Raw genomic sequence first — 14,648 nt, forward strand, 5'->3', positions numbered from 1 at the left:
GGAAGTGCAATACATACAAATACATGATATTTACATCGATTTCTCGTAAAACAAACCTTTATTTTGGACTTTTCCTTCTTATCTTTTTCTTTGTCCTTATCTTTCTCTTTGTCTTTCTTTTCTTTCTCTTTCTTTTCCTTCTTTTGTTTCTCCTTCTTCGATGGTGAAGTTTCTATTTCAGCTGCATCTTTTGTAGGGGATTCTCCGCTCTCCTCTCCTTTGGAACTCTCTTGTTCCTTCTCTTTCTCCTTTTCTTCCAATTCCTTCTCTTTCTTCTTAGACTTCCCAAAATTCAGTGCACCCGGTGGCAACACAGCTACACCACCTACTGGTTTCTGAAAAGCAATCACACCAATTAAGTATTAACATTATTCTTTTTAGTATGTCTGGAAAATCACATAGATTACAAAGGATAGAGGAAAATTTAATTTGTGAAGTATTGTGCCAACGAATAAGCTACACTGATCTCTACCATCACCACAAGAACAAAACGTGTTCACTACACAAATAAACAGCATGCAAATAATAATAATAAAGCTTAAGCTGGATTAATACTTATTTAAGTACACATGTGTTATGGTTTACTCTCACAGTTAAGTATGACTAAGTAATCTGATAATGACCCTAATATTTGCCTATAAATAGTTGGAATCTCAAGAAGAAAATATACAATTAAAACTTGTAATACACTGTAGAATACTAAACAACAGTTCTATCCAAACACATCAAGTTCTTTTTTCCCCTCTTTTCCTATGACTTCAATAAATTCGGCAAGAATATATGTAACAAACTCTTCGTAATAAACGTCCTATCTACGACGTGAGACAGAACAGTTAAACCACGCATTTATGGTAAGATTTCTTTTCTTTTCTTTTCTTTTTTTCTTTTTTTTAAAATCCGATCTGATTTCACATCATTGCTTTCAACCTTAATATATATATATATATATATATATATATATTCTTTCTTCAGAGTGAGCTTGCTCGAACATTACTTTGCAACTCACTGTCAGTGAATTTTTCGCTCGTGTATCCAATAAAAGAAACGACAGTGCGACATTATTGCATCAACCAAAATTTTTTGGTAAATGTCTAATAGAAGTTAATACAAATCAAACAGTAGTGAAATAATATAAAAGACAACTGCTAGTCGGTAGAACGTAATGTTACAATATTATCGACGCAAATTGTGAAGGAAATGCACGAATGGTACAGGGAAATAGGTAAGCTGACAGTAATATATTGTGGATCTACTATTTATGACTCCGACTTTCTGAAAAAGATGACAACTACAAATGAAGCTTAGATGTACAACGAACAATTCTATGCCATAATGGAAACGAAAAGCTTTTTTTTTCCCCATAGAAGTTACTTTGAGTATTGCGATGTCATCAATTATAAATACTTGATGAAATCTATTTGGTCGTCTCCCGTATGCAATTCGTCGTTACATAGCTGACATAATTAGCAACGAATTTAATTCTATCATGATAAATGCCCCATGTTTTCAGGAATTTCTACGTAAATGACTATTCAAATTCACTGACTTCCCTACCCTCCATCAACATAACATAATTAGTAGTTTTGTTGAAAAAATTAATTCATTTTCTTCTAAGTTCCGTACTTTCAGCTGTAAAGACGGTGCGATAAAAAGGTGCAATCTACTTTTTATTTTACAACTTGAAATTCTAATTCATAAAACAATCTTTCTTTTTTGTATTAAATTCGGAATAAAGAGTGGGCAGACACCCATATTTTCATTCCAAAACTACAGTTTTATTATTCTTAGTCTTTCATTCTTATGTTGTTCACAACCATGATCTCCATAGCATAGTAACGAATTTTTCTAGTTTCTGTCGTTTCTCGACAATACATTGTTCACTTCATATTGCATTTTGAAATTGAAATAATAGTATTAACAAGAATGTATGCAAGAGAACGAGACCAAAGAGGCGTCGTAATTTAATGACTGTTGTTTGCTTGTTGTATTTATACTTCCTTCGTTATTCCATAGTTAGTTGTAGTATGTTTTCTCGTTAGCACACATACCAGTATGTGTTACGAACTTGATGTGTTTGCATACATCTTACAATAATTATCTATTTCCTAACAATACCTGTTCTCACGTAACTAGTTTCAGAGAGAAAATATTTTCTAATGTTCGCATTTGAAGACCATACAGCGAACTTTTTAAATCAGTATTACAGCAATTTAAAATTAGTAAATATTCTTTAGAAAGACTCAGCATCTTTCGAATTTAAAATTATGTAAACCTGAAAACCACAACAAAATATTAACAGTCATGGACAAACAACACCTCACTAAAGCAAAGCGCCACAAGTAATCTGAAGCTAGATTGTGCAAAGTTCATAGTGATTAAAGCACTGCTTATGTGATTGTATTAACCAATATTTACAAGAAGTAAATTTTAAAATTCATCCCAGTATGTCATTGCAAGGACCACGGCATACTTAAGAAAAATATACTCCCTTAAGCTCCTTTTCCTAATGAATATTCGATCTAATTTTCTGTCGACAGCTACAAGCTTCAACAAGGTTAGTGAGAGACTGATATTTTCGTTAAACTTCTGCCATCTCTATGAAATCGTACTTTTACCACCATTCTTAACTAACATGATGATGACAGACAATTTACGAAACAGACAACGATGACAGAAATTTCTATATTTCAAAAAGATAAGTATCCTATCTTTCCTTTTACATAGCCGAAAGCCGAACTACCATTTCCTCACAATGCCTATAAAACTGACTCTGTTGAAGGTCGTAGCTTGTGACCGAACATTAAGCTTAAAATTCATTAGAAAATGGATCTTACAACTGGTGTAATTTTTTTCAACTTTCATTCTTACGTTGTTCACAGTCATGGTTTTCTTGGCAGTAACAACGAATTTTTCTAGATTCTATCGTTTCTCAACAATACGTTGTTTACTTCATAATATCATTTGAAATTTAAATAGAATACTATTTCTCCCACGGATACGCTTTCCCACTAACCTGCCTACCATGCGTTTGTTTTAATTAAAGAAAAGGAAAACTAACGGACTACTTCAACCCAACCACTAACGTATAAACTTATCGTTTAACTCTTTTTTGATTTAATATGTACATTTTAACAGATTTTAAGTGAAATTAATAGACATAATGACGTTTCATATAATTAGTGGTTAATTAAGATTCAAATACTTAATAGATTTTACGACGACGCATGAGATAAGACAGATGTGGCGTTTCCTATGAAAAGCGTACAATTCTCTGGTAAATAAAATTAATATACAAAAGAAAGATGATCTCAAAATCTGCAATGATAATAAATGGTTACCAAAACACACATTTAAAGTTCTAAGTTCCATCTCATTTAAATATTATTCCAGCATGATTCAAACGCTCCCACCTAAACGCTTCACAACCTTTCTCCCTACTTCTTCCCCTTTCTATCTGATAAAGTGTATAGTAGAAGTTTTTTTTCTGTACGTGTATGATCATATTTCTAAAATATATAAAATCAAAACAAAATGTTTCTAATAAAACTTAAAATATACAAAAAACTGATCTGATTTATCCATGTTCATGTTCGAAGTACGATAAAACCACTCAACAATCAAACTAAGGTAAACTTTATCATCATTAACTGTTAACAGCTGTACATTAGCTTAATGATTAAAATTATTTCATAAAATCTAGTACCTGTCTACAAAGCTGCGTTTTTATTGATTTTACCACGACATACGAGCTGAAAACGAAGAATTAAGCGGAAGTAGAAGCGATATATGACTTAATGATCTGTAGCTTGCTTACTAGTAACTTCTCAAAAGCTACCGCTATAAAGCCGAACTGTTGTTTTTCGAAATTCATGAGATCATAAATAATTAATTCTTTTCAAAATAGAATACCTTGAAAGCACTGTCCATATTAGTTAAGCATTGTGTAATAAGTCAAATTATGTAGTGGTTTAGTACTTTGATATATTAAGTGGAAATTTCGGCACAGTACCTCTCAAATGTAACTGCAATAGGATTAGAAACCAATACATGTTGTTGCAGCTATCTGTTCTCTCGGTGTCCTATTTTACATGCAGGAGACGGTACGGAATTTACATATGTAAACGCTACAAATATTTACCAGATATTCGGCAATACTGCTCCCATCATGGAAAGATGTACTTATCAGAAGTAAACTAAAAATATAATCCTTAACGGGAAAGAAATGCTCTTAAAAAATAGCCGAAATAATAATTTGAAATAAATGTGCATTAGCATACCTATTGGAAAGGAACTATGTACAATGTTGATCTATTTTGGGAAACAAAACATTAGGTTGAAAGTTTTTTTTTCTTTCCTTTTTCTTTTCTAGATTTATCAGCATATTAGCTAGAGTTAGAATTTTTTTTACGAAATAGAAGGTTCCTGTTTCCTTAAGGGGGCAAACTACTCTAGCCACATGTCTAACAAAATTACGTTCAACGCAACAGAATCGAATAATTCGATTAAATATCCACTATTTTTTTTTCTCAATAAATCCAAATTGAAGAATTTAGCTCACTACGGTCAACATTGTACAAAAATGTTAGGAACTCTTTTCCCATTAATCAACTACACTAATTAATTATAAAATAAAGAGTCAAAATCACTAATTTCATTACTGGCGTTTGCATAAAACATCTGCAAAATGATTATGTAAATTAGTCTCCGAACTGTGTGCAGAAAGCTACTCAAAGCAAATTAATGTAAGCTTTCATAACTATTCACTCTAAAGTTCTATCTTGCACAATACGATCTATTTCTGAGGCTTTTACATATTTCATATATAGACAAGCAATGGGAAATTATGTATCTTACACAAACCCACTTCTTTCTTGCCCTCCCCGCTGGTCTAGTGACTAGTGCATCTTTGATGCACGTGGTCCTGGGTTCGACCTACAATGGACAGCTTTAAAATCTGAACGCATGACGATGGTTCTGATTACACCTTGAACATTTCATTACCACGATCTTGAAGAGGAATATTATTATTACTTAATGAATAACAATAGTTTCAGTTTATTGTCTGTTTTCTGCAAACTCAAATGAGAAACTATGCTTCATTTTGCTCATGTCTGTATTTACACAACAACTGTTCTTCAGTTCAAAACTCATCGTTACATCTCGACTTCCTTTGAACTCTATAAAGAGTCACATGTATGAACTTATCAATACCAGTTATACCATGATGATCTGATTATGACAGACCAAGGAATGTTAGGATGCTAAGGGAATAATGCTTTAAGTGCGATCCATTACTCCGAGGATTAGATTCTTATCGGTCCCGGGGCCACTTGAAACGAAAGAGTAGTTTGTTCTGATATTAAAACATTAAAACTAATAATAAAATTATCTCATGTCAGCGAAGTCTACTACTAGAAATATATATATATATATATATATATATATATATCTGACAAATTAATGATGTCATATCCAGATCATACATTGGTGCACTCATCATTAGATCGTAAAATGCTGAACAAGGACATACAATAAAATACATCAAGCGTACGATGCAGTCTTGTCGCTCGTCAACATACTTCAATTGTACATACGTATACACAATTGTTGACATACCCAGGTCACTCCTATTCGGACAAACAGAAAAAACTGTATTGTGCAGTTATACGAAAAGTCTTTGTTATGGCCATGCAAAAAAGCTTATGATAAAGGTGCAGCACACCACAGCCACTCTACCTCCTCAGGAATTGTGCCATGCTTTCTATCGTTAGAGGCCAGCAGACCCACTACCTTAGGCTTTCCCTCGTGTCCATCTGCCTTCGTCCCCTGCTGCGACTTTTGGTCAGCGTCGTCTTTCTCAGCTTCATACTCCCCTTCCATAGAACTGGAGGAGCTCGCTGAGGTGGTGCTGGCCTTGCTGGCCTTCCTATTCAACTAAGGTGCAAGCACAAACATGCAGGGTTAGTCAAAGATGCATTAGTTCCCAGCGAAAACCATTTATCATCATGAAAAGTTAAAGATTCATATTAAAATCATCACATATAAATATTCTCATTTAGATACTCAGCACAATTATTAAAAAAAAAAGTTTATGAAACTTTATCCGGTTAGCAATATCAGTTGGAATTACATTTCTCACGTCACAAGAAAGGAAAAATGCATGCCTTCCAAATGCTTATTAGCAACTCTGTATTCCTAATACCCACTTGTTAAAAAGAAACTGGAATCCAGGCACAACACACACATTCATTCAAAAATCCCAACTAAATTATGATCTGTTAATACTGCCACTTACTAATTCCACACTGTACTTATTTTTTAGATTTTCAATAACTGTTCCAACGAAACATTTATGAAAGGACAAAATTAGTTTCACTAATTAGATTATTTCATTAGACGTTAACAGTACTAGTGTCGGTTTACTTTACATTATGCTCAGAACTAGGGTTTTACTATCTGGGAAGTATCTAACCAGTGCCAATTAGTTTTAAAGTAGTAAATTCTACTTACCTGTGTGTATAATTTATATTTTCAATTTATTATTTCAATACCTTGTGTAGTACTGGTATCATCTTCAGGGATAACTTTACCTATGAATATGAATCTACTTGACATTTACATGTTTATCTCCTTATCTCCATCCATAGATTCCACTAACACAACACTTCAAGTCCCTTCACGGAAATCCTAAGAACTTCAACACCCCACTTTAAAAAAATATTTGTAAGCTAATCGGGAAAAAATATTTTTTCTTTCTTTTGTTTCAACATATATGCACGCCAAACTTCCATAAGAAATAAAAGTAGTCAATCACTATCTTAATACATTATTTATCAAAAATCGTTGAAAACAATCCAGTAGAACAGCATGAAAAAAATGTTCGTACTCAATCTACTGCAGTTAAAAATTATTTTTGGCGGCACTAATAACTTAAGAGTATCCAATCCCTATGACTAATGCATTTGACACACTCGACACACGGAAATTTGTAAAAAAAAAAACCTGAAGAACAGTTTTTTTTTAAAATCTAGTATTAATCATAGGAACTGGTTACTCGGATATATTAGTAACACCAAAAATAGCAGTAAATTACGTACATTTTTTTCATACTGTTCTATAGGATTGTTTTCAGCAATTTTTTCATAAGTTAAGTACTAAGCAACGGGAATGACTACTCTGATTTCCTATAGGGGTTTGATGTGTATGTGTGTTGGAGGAAAAAAAATCCTAATTAGCCAACAAGGTGGAGTGTTGAACTTCTTAGGATTTCTTTGCAATGACTGAGTGTTGTTTTAGTGGAATGCATGGGTGAAGATAAGGAGATAAAAATGTATCAACTAAATTAATATTCAGAGGTAAAGTTTTTCCTGACAAAGATACCAGTACTACACAAGGAACTGAAATAATATGATTAAAAGTACAAATAATACGCACAGGTACGTGGAATTTATTTATCATCCTAACGGTGTATAAAATGGAAACTTCAGCTTATTAATAAATAAATAAGATTACGTCAACAATTATTCTATTAATATTAGATTCTAATAATTTGAGATTGCAACAGAATGAAATGATTCCGCATAACTACGTATCACACATGTTAATATATTCTTCTGTAATTCATAAACAAAAATTAAGGTCATCTACTTAAAAATCGAAGTTAGCACATCATTCGGGACTACCAAATCAAGCTAACAGTTGGTGTGAGGTGCAGTCACACATTTACGACGCTTCGACACGTCCAGATGATGTGGTCGGCACTACTCTCGGAACCCTAACTCCCAGTTTTTCTCACGTATCCATTTTACAGAGGCTGTGTGAACACCTGAACAGCATTGGAACGAGGATAGAACACGTAATAAACTCCGTCCCCATCTAGGATCGAATTCGAATAATCTAGTTGGTAGTTACACGCTTTATCGACTATGACAAAGAGGCTCTAACATTTCTACACGTAAGTAGCACTTACAATATTAAGATATATTTAGCTAGACACAAACTGAAAATTCCAACTACAAGGCAGTTGTGATAATTAAAACTTTGTGTTAAGATAAATTTTATTGTCATATATTTAGTTACTTGAACCCTTTATTTAAGTGTCAGTTGACTGAATATTTAAGAATAAAAATATACATAGTGTGTTCTGGTATATGTTGTGCATTTGTTGTGAAGACTGTGCCAGTTAACATTCCATTACTAAATTGAAAAATATTAAATTTATAATAAAATTAATAGTTTCGCTAATTTCCAGTCTTGTAGTAAACAAAAATATAGTGCGATATCTAGTTAAGCGTAATGTGCATAGATATTCTATGAATATGTTTATGTTTGTGTGTGTGTATGGGCGAGTGTCATTATCAATACAAGTTTACCTGTTAATATGATGCTACATCTTCTTCTTGGTATCCACTGCTAAATGGGTTACTATTTTTATCTAACTCTAGCCTCTTCCCCTCTCCTAAAAATCTGAATTACCTGACAACTGCTATCTTTGTACTAAGTATCAAGATAGATATGCACCGTGAATTTCTTTTAACATTAAATTCAAAACCTTAGTACCTTTTAGAACACTAAGACTCGGCCAATACAAGTATGAACTATATTAACAGCACGAATTATGTAAACACTCGCAAATTATCGTTAAACGATTCATCAGTAACGATAATCAATATTTTATAGAGTTCCTAAAAAGTAAAACTAATCTGACATTTTTTCATGGAATATATCCAAATGGGGTGACCTTAACGTTAGATATAGAAAAGTTAATTAAAAATAATTAAATAAAGAATAAATAAAACTGTTATTGCAATTGTAATTTCATTTATTAGGCTTCCAAACTATGCTATGCATAAGCATCGGAAGTAATATAGAACGGCTTTGTCCGTTGGTCGACAGGTATCAGAGCAAAAACGATAAAAGATATAGAGATGATGATGCTTGCAATCGAATCAGCTTTCCAAGGATAGATTCTATCTCCTCTGTTAACTGGATCTTCAAACCGAAAGTGGTTCAAATTAGTAATTTCTGGCTTCAACGTTTATCGACATACCACGAAAGCTACCAGATAGCGAGTTTTTTTTTTTTTTTTTTTGATTCGGCAGCATCTCGACATCATATGACTATCTACAACACACTATCGAAACCAGAAAGGGTTCAAATTTACTATTACTTCAGGTTTTAACACTGAGTTCCGTAAAACGAAAACAGTAAATGCTATCGAGATGCTTTTTTTTTTTTTTTTTTTTAAATCAATTCAGCCTCTTAGGGCAACATAACATTACTATCTACAAAATTCTACTAAATGTGGAAGTGGTTCAAATTTATTATTACTTACGGTTTCAATACTAATTTCCGTAGAGCAAATAGAAACTGCGTTTTGCAATCGATTCAGTGTCTCTAGAATAGGTTCTAGCTCCTTCCTAGCCCTCTATCCAAACCGGAAGGTGTTGAAATAAACTATTTTTGATTTTAATCTTTATCCATAGAACAAAAGTGGAAGGGATAGCGAGTAATGGCTTTCTGATATGGATTCAAGTGTCCGATGTAAGATGTTCTATCTCTGATCTTATTATTCTATTGCAACCAGTACTTACAGATGGACTACTTCAAGTTTGAGTTTGAATTCGCATAGTTTGGAAGTCGTGAAACTATATTTACTTGTTTAAATGTGAAAGCGGATATTGTGGAAACCAAAACCTAAAGCCACCAGGTTCATGTAACACCTTGATTACCAACCAAGACTTTTTATCTTGGTTTGAAATGTCCTAAATCTGATTTGATACCCTAATAGTGTATTTTTAAAAATAAATAAAAAATAATTTTGTGTATCCAAGATGCAACTTGAAGCTGGCACATTATTTTTACCACCAGAATACTGTTTTTCATACTAACAAATTCACAGCTACTGTCCTTTCATAACACTTCTTGAATAAAACATCTTCCGAATCTCCATTCTAACCGTGAAAGTAGTAAGTGGATCCACGAACTTACGTACTCCTTTGTAAAGTGGTAAATCACAAACATACTCTATATACTGTACTATGTCAACACTCTGAGGTTTGTAAGTTTGCAGACATTAACAATTTATATTTAAATCCAATGTAACGAACAAAACACAATAAATTAGATCTACTAACAGATGTCCCAATATATATTCGACCTCTTCGAACTCTTTCAAACAGATATAACACGAATATTTAATAACAGAAGTGCTACATTTGCAGCCATGGTTTCCAAAATTCCACATTTTATTTGCGATAATTACTATTACGAGGTATTTTTTGTAAATCATACAATGAAAAACAATTTACTACTAAAATTGTTTTTTACTATAGGATTTTTGAAAAATCGATCATACAATTCAGAAATGAAAACATACTATTTCGAACTATGGTATTTTAACGTAATGAAATAAATAAGATACATATAAAGCCTGTATACGTTTGCAAAAAGGAAAAGAAATTTATAAGCAATTACTTAAAGGTGATATTCTCTTTAGTTTTTATTTAAGCGGTTCGCACATAGGTTCGCTTATGCTAAGAAGTTTCAATATGAATGTAACTTAAAAGCATTTAGAACAATTTTGCTCTCTATTTCCACTCATTAGCCACCGAATACCAATCACAGACTATGTAATAATATAACTGTATACATTTTGGGAACCATTCTTGTTGCTTATGGGAGCTTAATGTCTAGTTACATAAATATATATAGGAAAGAAAAGAAAACAAAGAAAGAAAAACTATACAATACAAACAGAAGAAATTTACTTTTTGCATGTTACAATAGCATTTCTTTTTTATAGTAAGTATTACGAACAAACACAAACGTTAGGACACTTTTAATACATAAATATTGATCAAATTAACTCAGTTGGATACATAAAAATTTAGAAGTTGGTTAAATTACATTCCCCCATTTTTAAAAATCATGAGATAGAACAACATAAAGTGCACCTGACATACGTAAAACATTAAAACATCGCTGAACCATAACCGAAATGTGATTTAGAAATAAATTAAGAAAGAAAAACAGATTATGTATCAATGGGAAAGCACATAACTTCAATCATAACGTAATAAAATGAATTTGTTCTACAAAGAGGAAGAAATATCTAAATGTAATGCCTTTTCTAATTTCTCCACACAATGCAAGTAGCAATTTGCAAACTGGCAGGCACTTAATACAAAGCTCACGCTAAAGATCGGTGTAGCCGAATCGCCTGTGGGTTAGTGGAAGAGCTATAATCAATATCACTCTTCTACAGACGAACAACGACGTGTAAACGAAACATTCCGACTGAACTACAACGAAATAACGGAAGTGCCTGAAGCTGAATGCATGCACCGCAATATTACCGCCAAATAGTGCAAGTTCTTTAAAAGCGGACGGGCAAATCTTACCGATATGCCTCATTACGGTCAACCGTGCCGCACTGACAGAAGTACTGAGAAGGTAATTCGGATTGACCGACGTATTCATCTGCTAACATTGTAACATTAATTACAGAAGTACTGCATTTTATACGTCACGGCATATTATACAGGACAAACTGGACCTGTGCAACGTGTGACCAAAACCCTATGAGGTGATGTTTAATACGTCTGTGCTAAAGTTGCTCAATTCGACTTGAAGACGAAACTGCTCAATTTGGCTCTTTCAATTCTTTGGCCCTATGAAACGATTAATGGAAGGTCAACGACTCGATTAGGCTGAAGAATTTCCATCTGATCCCAAGTCTCATATGTTCAAAATATGGATTTTAATGAACAAAGTATAAATTAGTGTCACACTAGAACAAATGTCTCGAGTGTCTTGGTACTTCTGTTAAAAAATTAAGATATTGTGCATTTCTGTGAAAAACATTTCGTAGAAACAAGTGTACGTTCCTTTTCAGTCTTCTACTGAAATCATGCAAATATTTCGAAGAACTTTTTTAAATTTGTTCTCTATATATAAATTTATGACAATAACCGAAGTGTTACATTAGCTTTTCTATTAAATGTACAAACGAATAAGTGTGGTATGATATCGTTACCAACAGTAGTCGACGTAGCATAAAAGGGTCAACCATTTACGCAATTTTTGGTTATTTTTGATAAAACTACACTAAGCATCTCTATTAATGGCATCATTTTTGTTTTATCCCTAATCTACTATTGTCTTACCATCAGCTCTCCCAAAATAAGTATCACCTGAAACTAAATTACAGACTGAGGACATTTCGACCAAGTTGATAAAGTATATTTAATGAAAAGAAAATAAATAAAAAAGAAATTGTGCTTATTGTTATGCACTTCACACTAATTGAAATTATATAAATGCAAATAAAGAACTTTTAAAATTACTTTGAAGAAAACCACGCACAGTGGTTTATACTCTGTGCAACACGTAAGAGTCAACTACATCCTAACAATAAAACCTGTGCCATTAAACGAGAGCTCTTCATTGACCATCAGTCATCCGGAGCTTTGCATTTTTAATAAAATATTCGAGAATCCTTAATGACGATGCTTCAAAATAGAATAAGAAAACGAAGTATGAATTCGTATTTCATCTTACCTCTGTACGGGACAATACCTTGTTTACACTTACACAAAAAGCGAACACTAATTACCTTATCTTTTGGTTTATCTTCTTTCTTCTTGAAGTTCTTTTGGTCCTTTGGTTTCTCCTCAATACTGTCCATTTCAGGAATGTGCTCTGGAGGATGGGACATCGTGTGCCTCTTCGAAGCTTCAAAATCTTCATCGGTTTGTCGTGGTCCTCCAAGAGCTTTAGGGTAACAAATAAGATGCAATGAATTAGGACTCATCTCCAATTAATCACATCCTATTGTACCTCATATTTAAGCAATAGCACTACGTTTGAATATGAAACAAATATATTTCTTTCTTACCTATTTTTCAAGAATAACAATAAATTTATTTATATTTAAAGAAAATGAACTTCAATGTAATTCAACAATAACGATAGCTGAATGGTGCGCAATCCAACCTAGGCTGCTTTCTTGTCTGGGTGGATCCTTTACTATTGTGCATTGGGAAGAATGCCAGTTTTCTTTGTATGTTATTAATTATATCACAGACGGACAAGTGAGCTGATTGTGTTGCTCTTAAGTATAGAATTCCCCCCAAATGACTAAGGTTTAATTAATCCACCAATTTTATCAGATTTCTTTCAATCTCATTAAACAAGTTCCAATTATTGAAAGAAAGAAAAAACGGTAATATATATAACTTAATTTTCTTCATAGACTTATCATCAATACATCTGTAACACTTAACTGTACTCTTAAGAGTAACTTCAGAATCTTCCACGAAGTTGGAGGATAAGCAAATAAGATGCAATGTATTAGAACACATATCCAATAAATCTCCTCCCTATTGTATTTCACATTCAAGCAGTTTTTGTATGAAAAATTCAATTCCTACACTTCAACAGAAAAGTACAGCACAATTTTCAAATACGAACACTGAAGTAGCCGAGAGGCTAGCAGATTCTTCTTTAGTGTAAGTGATTCTACTTGTATGCCCAGCGGAAGACATCTCCGTTAGTGGTTCACCTAACAGGGCATATTTGAGAAACGTAAACAGAAAATATAATTGTTATGTTGCTATGTTTTACGATGCATTCTTATCTGTACGTAGGTCGTGGGGGATACGATGAATTCAACTATTCTGCATGTCACTGTACATTATATTATCATTTTATTCATTAATACAGAAATTATAATTGCTCGGATAAAAAATTACAGTAAATACGTATGTACAAATTATCTTCTCTTCGCATACTCATACTATCAATATACTACCTCAACCGGTTTTATCTTTTAGAGATAGCTTTAAGCTTAACATTAGCAATATGTTTTGGTGTGTCTTTTTAACTTTGTTCCACATACCCATTTTGTTGTAGTATTCGATTCTTGTTTAATAGAATATTATAGATTCACAATACAGCTTTCACTGTATCTTTCACTTCCATTATTTTATCTGAGTGTCAAAATAGATTATGAAAGAGATATTTTATTGTAATTAAGAAGTTTTTAATAACCTGAAGTTTTCCTTACTTAGAAAGATGATTATTAACTTAAGAGCTACGACTTTACTGCGTAGTTGATTCGATGCTAAGACAAAAGAAATTCGATTAGGTTGCGCCACAACTTTTATATCAACATATGTGAATATTTAAGGAAATGAAATGAAATTTTTGAGTTTTACGTCCCACGTTTATGCTGGTTAGGCTAAAGGAGACGGCGATGAGGAATGAATGAAATGGTGGAATGAATAAAGTGGGAGGAAACGGGAGAACCCCGACAAATCCACGCACACGGTGTTTGTCCACCACAAAATTCACTTGGCGGGATCGAACCCGGTACCCCAAGCACCAGAGGTGAACGCTCTACCACTGAGCCACCGCGGCCCCCAGAATATATAAGGAGTAACTGGAATATTGATTTTATATATTAGGTGGACAGCACTATTTTTCATCAGTAGATCAGCACGCAAAAATGTAATAACTACGTCAATGAGTATCATGGATGTTTTCAGGAGTAATCAAAATGTAGTTACATCCTTTTGGTTCTCACTCATACATCTTCCACAAACGATGTATTTTTTAATCCACGAACTTCAAGTTTACTACAGTTA

General features: G+C 33.0%; 1 protein-coding gene across 6 annotated transcripts in view; it reads right to left on the reverse strand.

Moving 5' to 3' along the window:
• The window catches only part of cora (erythrocyte membrane protein band 4.1 like coracle), a 106,100-nt gene that overhangs the window by 32,600 nt on the left and 58,852 nt on the right, over positions 1 to 14,648 (reverse strand). For 4 of the 6 annotated variants that reach the window (XM_081742724.1, XM_081742716.1, XM_081742708.1 and 1 more), the window contains exons 11-13: positions 12,617 to 12,774; positions 5,737 to 5,934; positions 57 to 335 (exon numbers count right to left, since the gene is read on the reverse strand). In XM_081742724.1, the coding sequence (XP_081598850.1) occupies positions 57 to 335; positions 5,737 to 5,934; positions 12,617 to 12,774 (635 nt within the window). The remainder of the gene's footprint in view (positions 1 to 56; positions 336 to 5,736; positions 5,935 to 12,616; positions 12,775 to 14,648) is intronic. The other 2 variants (XM_081742732.1, XM_081742747.1) reach the window with 2 other exon arrangements.

The sequence above is a fragment of the Thermobia domestica genome, chromosome 2 (genome assembly GCF_964235325.1).
Source record: "Thermobia domestica chromosome 2, izTheDome1.hap1.1, whole genome shotgun sequence".
Lineage (NCBI taxonomy): Eukaryota > Metazoa > Arthropoda > Insecta > Zygentoma > Lepismatidae > Thermobia > Thermobia domestica.